This window comes from Sorex araneus, chromosome 10, assembly GCF_027595985.1.
Source record: "Sorex araneus isolate mSorAra2 chromosome 10, mSorAra2.pri, whole genome shotgun sequence".
NCBI lineage: Eukaryota > Metazoa > Chordata > Mammalia > Eulipotyphla > Soricidae > Sorex > Sorex araneus.
The window spans coordinates 23,722,562-23,742,655 of record NC_073311.1 but is presented as its reverse complement, the minus strand read 5'-3'; the positions used below and the strand labels follow the sequence as shown (position 1 = coordinate 23,742,655).

The following is a 20,094-nucleotide window of genomic DNA, read 5'->3' as shown; positions in this document are numbered from 1 at the left end:
TAGTGGTTTTCAAGTTCACAAATGAGTTGTCTTGTCCCAATGTGAAAAACATTATTGGCACCTTGATCTTTTGAGAATGGCTGATCATTTTCATTTGAAATTAAGCAGCCTCTGAGAAGAGGTGCTAAAGTTGACCAAAAATCATTTTGCACTTTGCTGCTGTTGCTGAGGAAACTCAATCTTGCTTGAATTGGAGAAGACTCAATAATTAACCTTCTGGCTTAGCTTTTTCTCTGATTTCTGCCAATTTAGGTCAATAACCAATCTTGTTCTTTGTTTAGTTCACCTGAGTCATTACCATATACCTCAACAATGAGATGTAATGTTACCATTTTTAATGTGAAATTTAAAAATCAATGAGATTCTTTGCAGTCTAACAGAGACATCTTCTAGTGTTTGGTTTCCCATAATTCCAATTACTACATAATCTTTTCGAGTTGCTTTAATGCATTCTGTAGTCGTGTTCCATTGCCGGCCATCCCTAACCTTTCATACCTTAGGTTGGTAGCTTTTTATTTGAACATATCAGTGTTTTTCATTTAAAACCATCACCCGCATCCTGTTCACCAGATATCAGTATAGTTCTTTCCACATAAAATTCTGTCTATTAAAGTACTAAATTTGCTGTCACACTTTTATTTTAAGCCTCTGTGCTATGTTCTGTTCAGTGTCAGTGTCTTTAGTTCTGATTTTTCAATTTTGTCCCTCTCCTTTTCCTTGACTTGTTAGTCTGATCCAACCTCTTCTACCTCATCTGATGATTATCAATATGTTATGGAAGCTAAACTACAAGAAATGATCTCCATACGTAGGAAGGTAGTCCTACTGGACTTTACTTTCTATTGCTAAATAGAATCCATCTAAGTTTTTATTTTCATTTCTAAAACTTATGTTACTTTTATTTATTGATAATCAACCATCTGTGCAGTTCAGTGCTTCAGGAGCTTACGATTGGACAATGGCAGGTTTGTGTTCAAACCGCGCACCGTCTGCATGTTACATTTGGCTGATTTCATTGCTCATAAGAAACTCCAATGTTTTGCTGATGCTTGGATGTAACAGGCCTTTGTAGCTGACACATTTCAAGCAATGCTGTTCAGCTGCCTGTTTAAGAAAAGTTTATTTTTGAAAACTACATTTGCAGTTGGTAGTAGCTTGCTTTACATTTTATTTCTATTTATTTAGAGGGAATTTTTTTGTCGAATCTTACACTTCAGGCTTATCATTTATATTTTTTAACAGGCTGAGGAGAGACATGGGAACATTGAAGAACGTATGAGGCATCTAGAAGGTCAACTTGAAGAGAAAAATCAAGAACTTCAAAGAGTATGTATATTAAGAACAAATGCCTCCATTGCCATACTCTTGTCTACATATGGTAACGAATGTTTTCTAGATTATTGGTGATATTTTAAATTTTATACCTGTGTTCTATGATTTTAAAGAAAAAATTCTTCTATCAGTTGAACCAAAGAAGAAAAGTTAAATATAACTTTTAAAGTATAAAAAATATATTGTAAAATAGCCTAAATCCTGTTTTAAATAATCTTATAGCAATTTGTTATTATTTTTCTTGAATTTAAGGCTAGGCAAAGAGAGAAAATGAATGAGGAGCACAACAAAAGATTGTCTGATACTGTGGACAGGCTTCTGACGGAATCCAATGAACGTTTGCAGCTCCACTTAAAGGAAAGAATGGCTGCTCTTGAAGAGAAGGTAACAAGATAGAAAGTATAACTTTATATGTATTTGACCACATTTTTATAATCCCTTTTTTATACCCTGCTTTTAGTAACTATATTCATCAAATATCTATTTTCTTTTCTTATTAAAAGACATTATACATTTATAGAAGTGAATGATTTCTATTAAAAATGTGGAATACCACCTTTCAAGTAAAATTTTTAAATGCTTGGTATATAAATGTCTACATATTGTGATGGTCACAGGAGACAAATGAATGAAACTATTATACTTTTGTGATGAAAATATTTTATTTATCATTTTCCTGTTATTCAAAGAAGGATGAAAAGTCAAGATAAATATTAGGGGGTAAGTAGAGAAATTTGCTTTGAAATATCAAAATGTTTCAAGTAATCATTGCTAGAACCAATATAAATCTTAAAAAAAAAAAAGTGAATGGGTTTTTATCTCTAGTAGGATTAGTGTCAGTTAGCACACAGAGTTTAGGGATACAATGTCTTCATTTATTATTACACAACTATACTCCTTAAGTCTGCAGACTAGTCACAATAGTCTCATGAATATTTGGCGACTGGCAGACCTGTAAGAGTTATGTGCACTGGTTGGCAATTCCTTAGTATAATCAATGGTAGGGTTTTAAATAAGTTAGACAAATCACCTTGAAAATATAGATTGGAACTATTCACTATTAAACTGTATTTCCCCATATTCCATCCAGTAGTTCAAAATAGGGAAAAGCATTTCATTAAGATATATTTTCATTAATTTACACATTTGGGGACTGGAGCAGTAGCACAGCGGGTAGGGCGTTTGCTTTGTACGTGGCCGATCCAGGTTCAATTCCTCTGTCCCTCTCAGAGATCCAGGCAAGCTACCGAGAGTATCCCACCCACATGGCAGAGCCTGGCAAGCTACCCGTGGTGTATTTGATATGCCAAAAACAGTAACAACAAGTCTCACAATGGGGACGTTACTGGTGCCTGCTTGAGCAAATCGATGCAGGGTGACTGTGCTACAGTGCTACACATTTGGAATTCATAAGCATGTCCTTTCCCATTTAGTTCCAAATACATACATAGTCATTAGAAGGATTGCTAAATTGTCCGTTTAGTTTTACTCTATAAATTTGAAAGGCAAGGGGATGGAGAGTTAGTACAGCTGATGTTAAGGCTTGAATGTAGCTGAGCCAGGTTTAATCTCTGGAACATCACGTGGTCTCTTGAGCCTGCCAAGGGTGATTCCTGAGCACAAAACAAAGAGCAAGCTCTGAGCACCCTGTAGGAATCAGGCCATTTGTGTCCCCTATAACAAAATAAACTAATAAATAAATTTGAGAGATGAATATAATTTAAAATTTTACATTGTAGGACTATAAGTATGGACATTTGTCATGGAAACAACAGACAAAACTTTAAAGGCAAAGTAATTTCCATATTCTGATGGATAAGTTCTTAAAACCATTTAAATATATTTTATTTCACTAATAATTATTATTATTAATGATTAATCCTATATTAAGATCAGTTAAATTATTTCATTTATCTGTTATTGTACATTATTAATTTGATATTTGAAATTTAACTATAAAATGTGATCTACTAATTTATTATCTTTGGATAAAAATGAGTCCATATAAGTTTTTTTCCAATACCCTTAGTAAACTCAAATTTTAAATTCTCTTTGCAACAAAGCAGAATCTAATTACTACTTATAAAGATTCTGAGTTCCTTATATTCCATGTTTTTCTCCAGTATTTTCCCATTCAGTTTGGAGGGCACAGTCAGACAGAGAGAGAGAGAGAGAGAAAATCAAAAGAAATTTACTTCTTGCACCTTGTGAAAACTTTAGCAGCAGATAAGCTTTTGCTACATATCTACCAAAGTGGTGCATTAGAATTAAAGCATTAATTCTTTATCTATAGTACATCCACGTAATATTCATTTCACTATGTACTTTTCTTAGCTGAAGTTACCTATTTTATATTTTAAAAGGCAAGTATTTTATATTGTAAGAGGCAAGCAAAACTAAATTTTATTATCAAAATATTACAAACAATTCTATATTTAAGTACAGTGTTCTCAAGTCTCAAAATTGAAACTTGTTTTCCAAGGAAACTCAGAAATAAATACACCAAGGAAAGAATAAAAGATTCTTGAATAGTAAATAAGAGTCAATAAAAATTATTTTCTTTTCTAATATATTATTTCTGTCCATTCTGTAGAATGTTTTAATTCAAGAATCAGAAACTTTCAGGAAAAATCTGGAAGAATCTTTACATGATAAGGTATTATAGAACTTTATATTTTGTACATTTTTCTCCTTTATACAGTCAAATCCTGTTACATTTTACAACAATTGTAACTTTAATGTCTTATTTATGAAAATGTTTATGTAATGAGAATTTTATGATGTTTACAAATCAAGCACACCAAAAATAACACTCTGCAAGTCCTCCTAATGTTTGCATAAAATTCTTTTTTATCCTAAAGATTAATCACTATCTTGACTACAAACTGGAAAAAATGGGTTTTATTCATTTATGATTTGCGTTCATAAAATGTAAATAATGCTTTTATATCAAGTGAAATTAGTAAGAATGAAATTTTTTATATTTTGTTTCTTTCATATGTACAAGATAAAGGAACAAACAACAACAAAAAATAAAAATCCTTTGTATCTAACAACCAAATAGTAGTTATGCAGTGGTTGGTTGGGACTAGGAGAGCAAACAACTAGAATTGTGCATAATAGCTAAAGCTTTGGAGATGGATGTAGGGTTGTTTATACACTTGTTGAGATACAATGTTATACACTAGGAAGTTACTCAATGTGTAAAGCAGTTTTCTCCATAACATATTTCTAGTGATACACTAAACTGTATCTTTTTGAGATACATCTTATGGGAACATATTGAATATCTATAATAAATAAGTCTTTTCGAATTTTATTTTTGAAATAGTATCCTAGAACCAAAGTCATTGTAAAAATCTGATTGAGAGAGAGAGCACACATCTTAGAAGTCAGTACACCCCAGAGCAGCAGAAGTGTATTTCAGTCATGTGTCAAAGGAGTGAAATAGACAGCAAGAACTACAAGTAGAAGTAATCACTGTAGATGGCTGCTATAATTGTAGGCTACTGGGAGGCAACACTTGACTAAAGCTTTAAGGCTGTGATGAAAAATCTTTCTAATGCAATGTGTGTGACACATTCATCGTGTACCGAATACAGATGATTTCATGAGTGGGTAGTGTGGAGAAAGGGAATGATTGCACTCAATAACTTAAATATATGTGGAAGTAGTTTGGCTGGAATCCATCATTCCTGCTATAGGCTATATGACAGAAGAGTCAGACATAATGGTACTATGAATGATTAAAAACTACAAGTACTGTGTCTTTTTTTTCTCTTCTAGAATGCTATAAAAGTTTTGCTCATAATTGCTACCATAATTCATTTTGGTCATAGGCCAATGAACTAATATAAAAATAGTCATCTTAGTTGTGTTCTATAAATGTGTATTGGATGCAAGCTGTAAGTAAGAGAAAGAGCAGAGTGAAGAGGGAAACAGTAAGAAAGGGAGAGAAATCAATTGGGAGGGAAATGAGAGGAGGGGAACAAAGAAAGGAAGAAAAATAGAAAGGTATAATGGATGATTTAGAAAGAAAAGATTAAATGAAGGAAGAAAGAAGGGAGAGAGTGTAGAAGGAAGGGGGAGAAATGCAAAACTGAACCCAAGGAAAGCATTGAAAAAGATGAGAGGATAAACAGGAAAGCAAGCATACAGGTAACAGAATGTGTACATTTTATGCTGATTTTTAAAATACTTGATTTCACTGTCAGGGTCACACAATCTCTTGAAAGACATATCATAGCACTATATGAAATCTCAGCCTCATACAGACTTTTGGAACTACCTTGGAAAGAATTAGATGCAGCCTTCTAATTCTTTTTAAGGTAGGTAGTTCAAAAAGCCTGCATAAAGCGCTTTAAGGCACACATGGCCTTAATAAAGAGAGGATAGTGTAGAGAACAAAATCTATGCAAGAGCACAGAGAAAACACATATAGTTGCTTTGCCAAATCACCTAAAGTTTGCTTTGTTTAAAGAATTATCTGTGAACTGTTTATGGACTTTGAATTATCTTCTATTCCAAGTCTATGCTAGCCAAAATTTTGGTGTAATTTTCATTACCCAGTTATTCCCACCTATCAAAACCTTTTATTTTTCTTTTTACTTTTTTAAAAAAATTATTAGTGAATTACCGTAGGCTACAGTTACAAACTTATGAACTTTCATGTTTGCATTTAGTTTACATCCCTCCACCAGTGCCCATTCTCCTCCACCAATGATCCCAGTATCCCTCCCACCACCCCCATCCCAACCTCCACAACCCATCCTGCCTCTGCAGCAGGGCATTCCCTTTTGTTCTCTCTCCTGTTGCATATTGTAGTTTGCAATAGAGGTATTGAGTGGCCATCATGTAGGGTCTATAGTCTACTTTTGGTACGGAGCTTTCAACTTGAGTGGGTCCTCCCAGCATTCTCTACTAGGTGTTTCCTTCTCTGTCTCTGCTGCCTTTTTCCCCAGCATGTGAGGCCAGTTTCCAAGTTGTGGGGCAGACCTCCTGGTTCATTCTCTACTACTTTTGGGTGTTAGTGTCCTATTCTGCTACTTTATATTCCACATATGAGTGTGATCTTTCTATGTCTGTCTCTTTCTTTCTGACTCATTTCACTCAACATGATACTTTCCATGTTGATCCACTTATATGCAAATTTCATGACTTCATCTCTTCTAACAGCTGCATAGTATTCTATTGTGTAGATGTATCAAAGTTTCTTTAACCGGTAACCTATTTCTGGGCACTCCATTTTTTTCCAGATTTTGGCTATTATAAACAGTGCTGCAATGAACATACAAATGCAGATGTCATTTCTACTATACCTTTTTGTCTCTCCGGGATATATTCCCAGGCGTGGTATTGCTGGGTCAAATGGGAACTCAATTTCTAATTTTTTGAGAATCGTCCATATTGTTTTCCAAAAGGGCTGTACCAGTCGGCATTCCCACTAGCAGTGAAGAAGAGTCCCTTTCTCCCCACAACCATGCCAACACAGGTTACTTTTGTTTTTTTTTGGATGTGTGCCAGTCTCTGTGGTATGAGATGATATCTCATTGTTGTCTTGATATGCATCTCCCTGATGATTAGTAATGTAGAGCATTTTCTCATATGCCTGTCAGCCATTCGGATTTCTTCTTTGGGAAATTTTCTGTTCATTTCATCACCCCATTTTTTGATCAGGTTGGCAGTTTTCTTCTTGTGGAGTTCAACCAGTGCCTGTATATCCTTGATATCAACCCCTTATCAGATGGGTATTGGGTGAATATCCTTTCCCATTTTGTAGTCTGTCTTTGTACTTTGGTCACTGTTTCTTTTTTATTTTAAATCTTTTTCTTTTTGGGTCACACCCAGCTATGCTCAGGGGTTACTCCTGGCTTTGCACTCAGGAATTACTCCTGGCGGTGCTTGGGGGACCATATGGGATGCCTGGGATCGAACCCGGGTCGGCCGCGTGCAAGGCAAACACCCTACCTGCTGTGCTATCGCTCAGGCCCCCTGGTCACTGTTTCTTTTGAGGTGCTGAAACTTCTTAGTTTAAGATAGTCCCATTTGTTTATCCCTGTTTTCACTTGCTTGGCCGGTGGTGTGTCATCTTTGAAGATAACCATTAGCTTCAATGTCGTGGAGGGTTTTGCCAACCTTGTCTTCAATGTACCTTAGGGATTCTGGTCTGATGTTGAAGTCTTTAATCCATTTTAATCTGACTCTTGTACATGGTTATAGGTGGAGATCTGAGCCCAGTTTTTTTTGCATGACCTACCAAAACCTTTTAACTTCAGCAATCTGTCCAAGTAATCCATAGTATGGTTTCATGCTTTGAATTCTTATTCAATTATGCCTATCCTAGAGGAAGCAAATATCAAGCAAATAGCCCTTTTCTGAGTAGTAATCCCTACAGCAGAACATGTTTCTTGTATTTTAATCACAACTCTTGTAACTACTCCAATTTTCACTCAATAACCTGTGACTCGTAATAAATTATCAGGAAAATCATATACCACCACTTCTTTTATCTCTCTTCATCATCCTGATCTATAAAATTTAAAACCATATGACTCTTTGGATTTTTTTCCATATTTGGTCTCTGTATATCTCATCCGATCTTCTGGATATAAATATATTTTTAAAATAAAAATTTCAGATTATCTACTAATCTTTTCCCCTGACTGTTGGTTCATATATTCAAGAACCAACTCATCATCTCTATTTGGATAAGTAGTTGTCTCTCAGCTTAAACCAAGCCATCCCCTATTGAGACTTCTCATTAGCAATAGTATCCTCAATAAAATATTTTTTGTTTTATTTTGTGTAAGGGTTAACACCTATGGGATTATTCTGGACCTTATATCCTGTCTAATAAAAAATTTTATTAGTTTTATCTTTAAAATATAACCCATGTCTAGCCTCATAGTTTCTTGTCTTTGTTTTGGGAAGAATAATATTAATTTACTTCCCTTCTTCCCATGGTCATTCACCAGTTCATCTCACAATCAGAAATAAACATGCTAATTATCTCTTCTTCAAAAGTCCTCCAAAGATGTGTTCTTTCTCACAAAGTAAAAGTCAAACTTTAAAATTATTTACAGGTAGCATGGAATTAGCTCAAGCAGTACGTGTATCTCTGAGATGGATCCCTCTGGGGTATTGCATGTCCCTCTAGGGACTTTGAAGGTGGCCTTAATAAAAAGTCAAAACAAGGAGTCAGAGCAATAGTACAGGTGTTAAAGCACATGTCTGGCATCTAATATTAGTCCCAGGAACCATATGACCCTTTAGTTGCCATAGGATCTAGATATGAAGACCTCTGATGACCACAAGGTTTGGTTCTGGAGGTCAAGGTGACATGGGTAATTCTCAGTAGTAACACACTGTCACATGTACTTTGGACCACTAGCCCTGTTGGCTGAGAATCGCCAGAGGGGACCCAGGGCATCCTGAATATTGCTTGTAAGACCAGAATAAAAGTGACTCACAAAACCTTTCAGGTCCTGTTCTTCTCAAGCCCTGGAAAAATACTTCCCTATATCCATTCTCTCCTTTTCTCCTAAAATTCTCTAATTTATGGATATGGATGTCACACTGATACCCATACCTTTCATTTCCCATTTTTTTAAACTTCAGCTTACTTAGCTCTCTGCTCAAATATGACATTATTTGAGAATCCTTAACTGATTATTCTATTTTTCCTTCCCTCAGACATCAGGTAGACCCCATTTTTAATAAATCATAAATTGCATATACTGGGGACTGCACAGCAAGAGACATTCAATGCATATTTGTGAAAATACCAAAGGTTAGGAAAAAGTAGGTTAGGAAGCTTAGATATTTATGAGCAAGTGATTCATTTGTTTTTGCATGTTTTATAAAATGACGCACATAGTAACAGAATGTGTGGGGAAGAGATTGAATAAAGCAAACTCTCTGTAAAGTCAGTAAATTCTGGAGAAAGGTACAAAGATTGTAGTGTAAGATGGTGGTAGTAAGAACAAAGATGGAAAAGAGAATTACTAAGAGAAACATTGCAAAAGCCCCATTAACAAAATGTAGATGAGGAAAGACACATGAATCAAGAAATACAAAAAAAAAAAAAGGGTCAGCAAAGTAATTAAAGGGATTGGAGCACATGTCTCGCATATAGAGACCCTTTGTCCAAACCCCAACAGCACATCATTCCAGGTATGACCATGTGGATTCCTAGTGACCTGCAAAATCAATGTTCCCAGCAAGACCGACATCTCTTGCCTGAACTCTGTATGTTGAAGAGTTGAAGTTTGAGCATTTCTGAGAATGGCATGAAGGTTCCCAGAAATACTTACTTGCAAGGCCCCACTGCCTCCCAGCCTCGTTAGTCATTGTCTAATTCTCTGTCAATAGCAAATCAAGCCATTGATACAGATGATTAAATTTGAATAGCAATAGAAAAATCTAGAAGGACATATTTTTATATTTACTAAAATATAAAAGTTCTAAGCTTTCACACTAAGATGAATCTATGAGCATTTAGTTAATGGTTGTAAAACACTCCCATCTTCATTAGTTTAAACACTGCAGTTTATATTGCTGACCTGAGTAAACTCTCAGATCTATAAGTGATTGTTTATTTCAAATTCATTGATTTTAACTAACATTTTTTTATTTTTGTAATGGTGCTGAAATTTTTTAAATTAATTTCATCACATATTCTTTTTCCTTTACTTTTCTGTCCTTCAATTTTCAAAGAATGGCAGAAAACTTGTTTATAGCATAGTTTTTTTGTTAATTAAAAACCTGGTTATGATTTCTACTCTGTAGTGTGATGTAATATAAGCATAGATAGTCATACCATTAGTAATACCATATGCTTACATAAATCCAAAGTTACTATATGCCAGGGAATACAGAAAATTATTCATTGATGTATGCTTTTCACATTTTTTGTTACAGTGGTAATAATCAGACACATTTTCCCATCATTTCAATTAAAGTTCTGTTTTTTTTGTTTTTATATTTGTTTTCGTTCACACCCAGATATGCTCAGGGCTTACTCCTGGCTCTGCATTCAGTAATTATTTCTGATGATATTCAGGGAACCACATGGGATACTGATGATCAAATCCAAGTTGACCACATCTAAGGCAAATGTCCTACACACTATGCAATCACTTTGGCCCCTCATGTCAAAGAAAGTTTATTTTTAATTTTAATTTTTTAAGCACAGCAGATAGGGTGTTTGCCTTGCTCGAGACCGACTAGGTTCTGATTCCTCCATCCCTCTTGGAGAGCCTGGCAAGCTACCAAGAGTATCTTGGCTGCACGGCAGAGCCTAGCAAGCTACTTGTGGCAGATTCGCTATGCCAAAAACAGTAACAAGTCTCACAATGGAAACGTTACTGGTGCCCGCTCGAGTAAATGGATGAGCAATGGGATGACAGTGATGACAGTGATACAGTGATTAAGAAACCATGGTTGATGGAGTTATTTGTAGTTGAGTTATATATATATATACATATACACCCTGCTCCAACAACACCAGCCCCACCATAGGTGTCGGCTTCCTTTTACCAGTACCCATGTCCCTCCCACTAATCACTATATCCCAGCCTACTTTTCTGAAAGTATATTTGGTTATTGTGGTCTGAATCTCCTTCTTACTTCATTGTTATTGACTCTGAGAGTTTGAATATATAGTTATAACAATGCTCCAGAACACTGGTACCCCCGAGACCCTTCACTTTTGTTCCATGTTACTTCCTGTCTGCCTCTTATTTTTTCCCTTGATTTATTTCCTTCTCTGCCCTTCTGCTCCATGTACTCTTGGGTCTGGTAATATATGCGTCTTTCCTTCCTTTTCTATACGGCATTCCCTTTTCCTTGCATTATACCACGTATAAGCAAGATCATTCTGTGTTTGTTCTTCTTCTGGTTTACTTCATTTAACATACCTAGCACATTGTAATATATGTTTTCCTTAAAAAATTCAGTTCAGGGCTGTTGAGATTGTATAGTGGGTAAGGAATTCTTGACACCACATATAATCCTTCAAGCACTGCCAGGCTCTCAACAAAGAGTCAGAAGTAATCCCTTAACATTACTGTGTGTGGCTTAAAAAAATAAAACAAAGAAATGAGTAAACAAAAACATTAACTTGGTACATAATAATAACTGAGTATGGAATTTGGAGTCTGTGTATATCATCTGAGCAATACTTCTTTGAATTTTAGGAAAGATTGGCAGAAGAAATTGAAAAGCTGAGATCTGAATTGGACCAAATGAAAATGAGAACTGGATCTTTAATTGAACCCACAATATCAAGGTAACATTAAATGAAAATTTTATGAGTAGTTTACTAAACAGCAGTAGGAATTCCCATGTGATTTATATGGCTCAAATAAAAATTATGACTATCTTAACTATTCAGCAGTTATTTCACTAATTTGAGTTCTTACTGATTTGCAAATTCAGAACCAGGAAATACCTCCTTGGTGAAATATGTATCTTGCATGTACAAAGTTCCAGGTTCAGTTCTTTGCAAAGTAAAACAAACCCAAGAAACTAATTTATAGATTTACTGCTCACAAATCTATAATCTAGCTTTACTTTCTTCAAATGAACATTTTTTTGATTAATGCCTTTTTTCTGTCCTTACAATGATAGCAGTATGTTTTAAAATTATAAGTGAATTTAAAAAATTCTATATAATGAGAATGCACCTCGTTACTGGAAGATGTAAAGATGTATTGGCCTTTTAATCTACATGAACATGTTTTCAATGCTTGATGCTGTGGAAAATGCCATTGGTTTGTTATCTAGCATTTAACTATTCTGTGAAAGTCATTGCAAATGAAGAAGCAATAAGATATATGAAATAAATTCATATTAAACTACATGCATATTCTATTTTGACTTGATAATCTATTTTGAAAAAAAGAGGCACTGAAATAATTATTTTTCTATAGAATGAACTATTTTAATCTCGTACAATTTTTTAATTCATTTATTTAAATTGATAAGAAACTCCAGACGAACTCATTCATTTGATTATTTTATTTTTGGGGGGTTTGGGGTCACAGCCAGTAATGCACAGGGGTCACTCGTGGTTCATACACTCAGAAATTACTCCTGGTGGTGCTTGGGGAACCCTATGTGATGCTGGGAATCAACCCAAGTCAGCCGTAAGCAAGGCAAACGCCCTACCAGTGGTGCTATCTTCCAGCCCCTGACTTTTCATTTTATGAAATAACATAAGTTGTTTGAATCTTTTGACCACCATGTCACTTAGAAGTCCTATATTCTTGATCTTATGCTTACCTGGAGCGATAGCACAGCAGGTACTGCATTTGCCTTGCATGCAGCCGACCCGATTTCTCCGTCTCTTTTGGAGAGCCGGGCAAACTACCAAGAGTATCATGGCCGCATGACAGAGCCTGGCAAGCTCTTAATGATGTATTTGATATGCCAAAAACAGTAACAACAAGTCTCACAATGGAGATGTTACTGGTGCCTGCTCATGCAAATCGATGAACAAGGGATGACAGTGCTACAGTGCAATGCTTATCTTAAGAACCTTCATGAAGGTTGTACTTCTTTTGTCTATTTTGATTATACATCGGGAAACTGTCATACCGTGTGCTTTTAAAAATACTGTCGGAGCTGGAGCAATAGCGCAGCAGGTATGGCATTTGCCTTGCACGCAGCCAACCTGGGTTCGATTTCCAACATCCCATATGGTCCCCTGAGCACCGCCAGGAGTAATTCCTGAGAGGGATAGCTAGAAGTAACCCTGTGCATCGCCAGGTGTGACACAAAAAGAAAAAGAAACAAACTAAAAATATGGTCAAATGGTTGAATACCTGTTAAAACATTTCAAATTCTCAGATAAAAAGTACTAAGTAGAAAAAATTCTAGAAGCCTATATACTCAAAAAATATTAATAAGAATATCATTGCTCTTTGTCTATATTAAGTATATAAGATACGATTCTGCAGCTATGATAATATGCAAAGAACTTTATATATGTAAATTTGAAAATCACTGGATTTTCTAAAATGTCATCCTAATTTTTGTACCTAAACTCAAATGATTTATTCAGTGACATATCGCATTTTATGGTAGTGGTGCCGATGATGGAAAGTAAGCATTCTTCAATCAATAAATATGTTCCAATAAGGCCAAATGATGTTGAAATTATCTTTTTAGCTATAGAGGTGTTTTTAAAAGCCTGTAGCTGCCATGGATTATCACTAAAAATATGACATATTTCCACAATGAAAGATCATCTGGAAAGCTTGAAAACCTCAGAAAGAAAAACTGTTCACTGATACAGGGATTATATTAGAAACGATTTCATAACAAGAATAGAATACTAAAGTCTCTAGTCACAAACTGAGTACCGTTGTCAGCTATTTGATTTGGGAAAAATAAATTAATTTTATTATAACTTTATACACTTTCACGAACTATATATTTTTGCATATTCATCCAGATTTAAATGTGTATATGTAGATGGTCTTGCATAAAGTCATATTTATGGGTTCTGATGATCTCATAAGCCAACTTTGCAAACTAAATGAGAAGACTGAGTAAGGTAGTTTTGTAAACAGTAAATACATAAAATTTTAAATAAAGTGTAGTATAACAAAACTGATAGAATTTATAAGTTGCCAGAATAATGAGTGTTTATTAAACATCAGTAACTTATTAAACCTGTGTACTTTGGCAAGTCCACATTAATGGTAAAAGAACCGATAAAGAAAATATGGAGATGCCTTAGAACACCTATAAAGTTTGCTGGGTTTTGTTTGTTTTGTTTTCTATTGTTTTGGGCCACACCTATAAATGGTCAGGGTTACTCCTGGCTCTGTACTCAGGAGTTATTCCTGGCAGTATTTGTGGGATCATCTGGGGTCCTGAAGGTTGAACCCAGGATGGCCTCATGCAAAGCAAGTGCTTGCCCCACTGTACATCTCCAGCCCCAAAGTTTATTTTTAATCTCACATGTGTAAAGGAGGAAAAAGATCAAATAAATTAGTGAATATAAGTAACCAATATCCTTTACTGGTATCTCATCAAAGAAGAAAATAAAGTAAGTTCCAGATTTAACAGAAAAAATTTAATTTAATTCAACTCTGAAGAAAGGGTAGGACCAAGATAGTTAAAATGGTGGTGGATCAGAAAGATAATACAGGGGTTAGAGCACTTGCCTTGCATGTACTGACCTGGCTCAATGCCTGGAATATGTCTCCACAGCATCACCAGGAGTGACCCCTGAGCATCGAGGCAGGAGTAACTTTTGAGCATGCTCAGATATAGCCTAACCCTCTCCCCTACACAGACACACACACGCTGTGGGAAACATTCCAGAAAGCAGGAGGAGTACAATATTATTTCTCAAAGAAAGTTAATAACTAATTTGTCTTTGTTAGAGTGTATATGCATAGGCAATCAGGAAGAGATGTTACATAGACCCTCCCCTAGAGGAATTAATGATCACATTGCAATTTAGACCTCCACGTTCCTCTCAAAACATCCTGTACCCAAAATGATTAAAAGTTCAACTGTATGATAAGATTGCTTTCCATTCATCCTGGTATGAAACTTTCACTAATGAGAAAAAGAAGAGTGGGGAATAGTAACTTCTTTGGATGAAATAAAAACAATGGACTCATCTAACATTGGTGCTGTCTCAGATTTTTGTTTTAAATTTTAATTCTACTTTATGTAACACTGCTACAATAGTGTTTAATTTTATGATTTTGATGCATTAAATTAGTACCCTTCACCAACACTGAACTGCCCAGGATCATTTTTTTTTCTTTCAAAATCAATTGAGCACATTCTATTTGCCAAATATTATAGTATAGAAGGTGCATTGCTGCTGAAAGAATAAATACTTTTAGGAGCCAAATACATACCTGTCAGGGCTAGAGCATATATCAGGAATTGATGAGTCTGCGAGTAGCCCAGCATGCATGGTTTCTCGGAAACAACCAGGGATGACTGTTGTAAATTTGGCAGGTAGGGAGTGTACAGACTAACTTTTCAAGGTCATTGCAAAGCTCTAAAGACTATGGATAGGACCATATTTGTATTTAGTAGTGAGGTCACTACCAGCACTGCCTCTGGGCCCTGCCATTGACCTTTCATGCTCATATATTCAGGTCACTTCTGCTGTGTGTGACCACTAGATCCTTGGAGCAGTATTTTTAAGTCCTCATAAAGATTAATAGGTGGTCCAGAGAGGAATACAAAAATATTTATTATTTTGTGAACATGTTAGTGTGAATATCATGGACTCAAACATATAACTTTTAGTCTGACACTTTACTAATGTTAACGATATAAATATTTTTCTTTTTCTGTCGCCAGCACAGTGAACACAGTGTCTAAACTTCTGAAGTAACATAAAGCATAAGTTATTAAAGGGATGAAAGAATCTATATAGCTCAACAGACAGAATGGGAAGAAAGTTATTAGAAGTAAATTTGGCAGGTAGGGAGTGTACAGACTAGAGATGACTTTTTAAGGTCATTGAGAAGCCCTAAAGATTACTGATATGACTATATTTGTATTTAGTTCCATTGTTTTATTCTTTTTTTACATTATGATGTTGGAAATTGAACCCAGGCTTTCCATTTGCAAGGCATACACTCTACCACTGAGCCATTTGCCCAGTTCTTATGTCATGTTTTTTTATGTTACCTGAAGCTGTGAGACAAGAAAATAATACTACTAAGATGATGAGTTATTGGGGCTGGAGCAATAGCACAGCAGGTAGGGCATTTGCCTCGCACGAGGCCAACCCGGGTTTGAATTCCAGCATCCCATATGGTCCCCTGAGCATCGCCAGGAGTAATTCCTGAGTGCATGAGCCAGTAGTAACCCCTGTGCATCGCCGGGTATGACCCAAAAAGCAAAAAAAAAAAAAAGAAAAAGAAAAAACACGAGTTACAATTTTATGAATGACTAATAGACATTATTATACTGAATACTCATAGACAAATCATTCATAAAATCTGAGATGGTTTAGCTTAGATTATATTTAATTACATACTACCTTGATCATATGATGTTGAACTAAAATTTGTTCTTAATTTGTTTGTTTTGGGGCCACATCTGGTGGTGCTCAGGACTCCCTCCTCACACTATGCTCATTCCTGGTATGGATTGGGATATAATATGGGTGCCAGGTTGGCCATATGCAAGACACATGCCATATACATTCTACTAATGCTCCAGCCCAAATTTGGTCTTTTAAAAATGAAAATTATACTTTCTACCCATTAGGTAAAATTGCACAGTTGTGTCATTTTTAGACTAACCTCCTGCTTGGTATTTTCCATTTATAATTATTTCAAATTAAAACCAGTTAACATGATTAAGACTCAGAGGTAAAGCTAGAAAGATAGTATGGTGGGTAGGGCACTTGCCTTGCATGTGACTGATTCAGGTTTGATCCCTGATATCCTATAAGGCCCCCAGTTCACACCAGGCATGATTGCTAGCCAGGAATAACACTTGTGCATCACCAGGTGTGGCCCCAAAACAAAAACAAACAAAAAATATTCAAGTTAAATGCTGTTAAAAAAAAAAACCTGTTGTTGCAGCAAGAAACAGAATGTGTTAGAGATATATAAAGAGATGACATGACTAAGGAATCTTTAATGCACTTTAAGGTTTACAGTACATTTATTATGATGTTTATTAAAAATCAATGTAATATTTTTTCCAAATATATTTTCCAACTGTTTTCTTTAAAGATTAAGAATCAAATGTTCGGGGGCTGGAGAGATAGCACAGCGGGTAGGGCGTTTGCCTTGCACGCGGCCGACCCGGGTTCAAATCCCAGCATCCCATATGGTCCCCTGAGCACGGCCAGGGGTAATTCCTGAGTGCAGAGCCAGGAGTAACCCCTGTGCATCGCCAGGTGTGACCCAAAAAGCAAAAAAAAAAAAAAAAAAAAAAAAAAGAATCAAATGTTCTTACAAATACCTTTTATTTATCATTTAGGACAATGTCTTGGTCTTATCAAAATCCACACATTTGTTTTGATGGTATATTTAATTTTATTGAAGAAAGATATTTACATTAGATTAATCTGATTTCAAGCATATTGTTGATTTTCTAAAATGAAAAAAATAAATAAATAAAATGAAAGATAGCACTGTAGCACTGTCCTTCCATTGCTTATCGATTTGATGGAGCGGGCACCAGTAACGTCTCCATTGTGAGACTTGTTACTATTTTTAGCATATTGAATATGCCTCGGGGAGCTTGCCAGTCTCTGCCATTCCGGTGGGATGCTCTCGGTAGCTTGCTGGGCTCTCAGAGAGGGACGGAGGAATCTATCGAACCTGGGTCGGCTGCGTGCAAGGCAAATGCCCTCTCTACCTGCTGTGCTATCGCTCCACTCCAAATTGAAAAATAGGTCATTGAAAATAGGGTACTGGAGGATGAAAAAAATATAGTGAGGAAATAAATCCTGGTCTTGCACATTACTGACACAGGTTCTATTTCCACCTGGTAGAGCCTTAGTTGCCCCCAGCACCCTTGCCCACGCGGCACCACATCATTGGGCCGAGCACTGGACATTCACAGACAGAGTTCCCTGGGTCCTTCATGCCTCCAACATTGCTTGGGTGTCACCTAAAAAGTTAAGAATCTGTGGTTTTTCAGGCCAGAGCGATATCACAGTGGGTAGGGCGTTTGTCTTGCACATGGCCGACCTGGGTTCAATCCCCAGCATCCCATATGGTCCCCCAAGCACCGCCAGTTTTCTTCCCTAACATTTATTTTCTTGAGAGTTTATGCCTTATTGCCAGTTGAATAGTAGTGATTTGCTGCAAATTTATTTTTAAGATTAGGCAAGTTTTTATATCTTTCCTTTTCTTTTTTCAGAACTCATTTAGACACCTCAGCTGAGTTGCGATATTCTGTTGGGTCCCTTGTGGATAGTCAGCCTGATTACAGAACAACTAAAGTAATAAGAAGACCAAGGAGAGGCCGCATGGGTGTACGAAGAGATGAGCCGAAGGTTAAGCAATTTTTGTTTTTAGTTCCTTGATGGTTTTAAGTAATTACAGTATTCAATTTTTGTCAGAATGTGACCACTGAGAAATAAAAATGCATGTATTTTAATTCATTAAGCATTGCATAGAACATATTATTGCATTATAATGTAATTAATACCCCAAACTGTGCCAAAAGTCTCATTGATCATTTTCCATATTTCCATCCACATCATTATAAGGGTACTTCCCCCCACTTTCAGGATACTTTTTTAATATCAACTTAAAAATGATATTTAAGAGGTTGTGTTGGAGCAAGGGTTAGATAGTCCAAAATACAGGAACACATTCATTAGGTCCCAAGTTTGATCTCTAACACCACAGGTTCCCCAGAGGCCACTCCAACAATAACAGCAGCCTGGCCCGGAAGCTGTCAGGACTGAAGGTCTTAGTAGCACTGTATCGCCAATCAGAATACTGTACAAACTTAAGGCTTTGTTTGTATATTTCCAAATCTCACAATTTCAGTTTTTTGTTGTTGGGAGGGGCTGGAGTGATAGCACAGCGGTAGGGCGTTTGCCTATCATGCGGCCTACCCGGGTTCTATACTTCCGTCCCTCTCGGACAGCCGGGCAAGCTACCCAGAGTGTCTCACACACATGGCAGAGCCTGCAAGCTACCCGTGGTGTATCCGATATGCCAAAAACAGTAACAACACGTCTCACAATGGACACATTACTGGTGCCCGCTCGAGCCAATCGATGAGCAACGGGATGACAGTGACAGTGACAGTTGTTGAGAGATCCCAAGTGCTCAGAGGACCCATAGGGACACCCTAAGAGATACTCAGCCAGCTGGCGTAGGCCACTGTTTCAGTGCTAGGCTCATGGATTCTGTGCGACTTGGGCCTGATGTGCCGTAGCCCTAGCCCTCCGGGGCCACCCTGGCGTTGTTCTGGAGGTCTGTGATGCTGAGGCTTAAACTGTGATCAGGCACATGTGCATTGAGCTCTGTACTGTTTCCCAACTCTCAAATCTCACACTTTCAGCCATTGCCTCATCTTGCTGTTTAGATTGCTTGTGAATATATGCTACAGCATTGAGATTAGCCTTAAAATTGATTTAATATTTTAAATGACTATTTTCAGAACTGAACAATATATGGCTCATTAAGGAAAACATACATCGATTATTTAAAGTGCTTATGGAGAATTGTGATTAACTGTATCAGAAATCTTTCATTCTAATTATCTGAAATTTGTAAGCTATGCATATTGAATAATACATAATTTAACTTTATAGGAAAATAGTATAGTTTCTTTTTTGCCCTAAATATAACTTGTTTTCCCATCTACCTTGATGTGTATGAAATACTACATAATCTACTTTGTCTATATGTGAAAATCCATATGTGAAAAACTCTGTAGTTTATAATGGACTTCCATGTGAAAATTATTCACTTAAGTTGATATTCAATATATATGAATGAATTAATACATGAGAAAATGAATACATGAGAAAATGAAAAATTAAATCTATTTCATTTCTTTATTCATTTTTTATGTATCAAATAATTAAGTATGGTTCTATTTGATACTGAAATACTTTGCAAAGCAAATGCTAATCCAGAACCTCAAATCTTAAATAAATTCTCAGGGCACTAGTAGGTAGTTTCCCATATCATCATTTTGCATGACTATAGAAATGAAAACCAATTTTTTTAATTGAATTTATTGAATCACCAAGTGGAAAGTTACAAAGTTCTCAGGCTTATATCTCAGTTA

The 20,094-nt window shown here is 36.0% G+C and overlaps 1 protein-coding gene across 21 annotated transcripts in view; it reads left to right on the top strand.

The window, feature by feature from the left end:
- PPFIA2 (PTPRF interacting protein alpha 2) overlaps positions 1–20,094 on the top strand; it is a 469,663-nt gene that overhangs the window by 372,067 nt on the left and 77,502 nt on the right. For 11 of the 21 annotated variants that reach the window (XM_055118486.1, XM_055118484.1, XM_055118483.1 and 8 more), the window contains 6 exons: positions 730–816; positions 1,243–1,326; positions 1,585–1,716; positions 3,926–3,988; positions 11,529–11,620; positions 18,202–18,337. In XM_055118486.1, coding sequence (XP_054974461.1) covers positions 730–816; positions 1,243–1,326; positions 1,585–1,716; positions 3,926–3,988; positions 11,529–11,620; positions 18,202–18,337 — 594 coding nt within the window. The remainder of the gene's footprint in view (positions 1–729; positions 817–1,242; positions 1,327–1,584; positions 1,717–3,925; positions 3,989–11,528; positions 11,621–18,201; positions 18,338–20,094) is intronic. The other 10 variants (XM_055118499.1, XM_055118496.1, XM_055118493.1 and 7 more) reach the window with 1 other exon arrangement.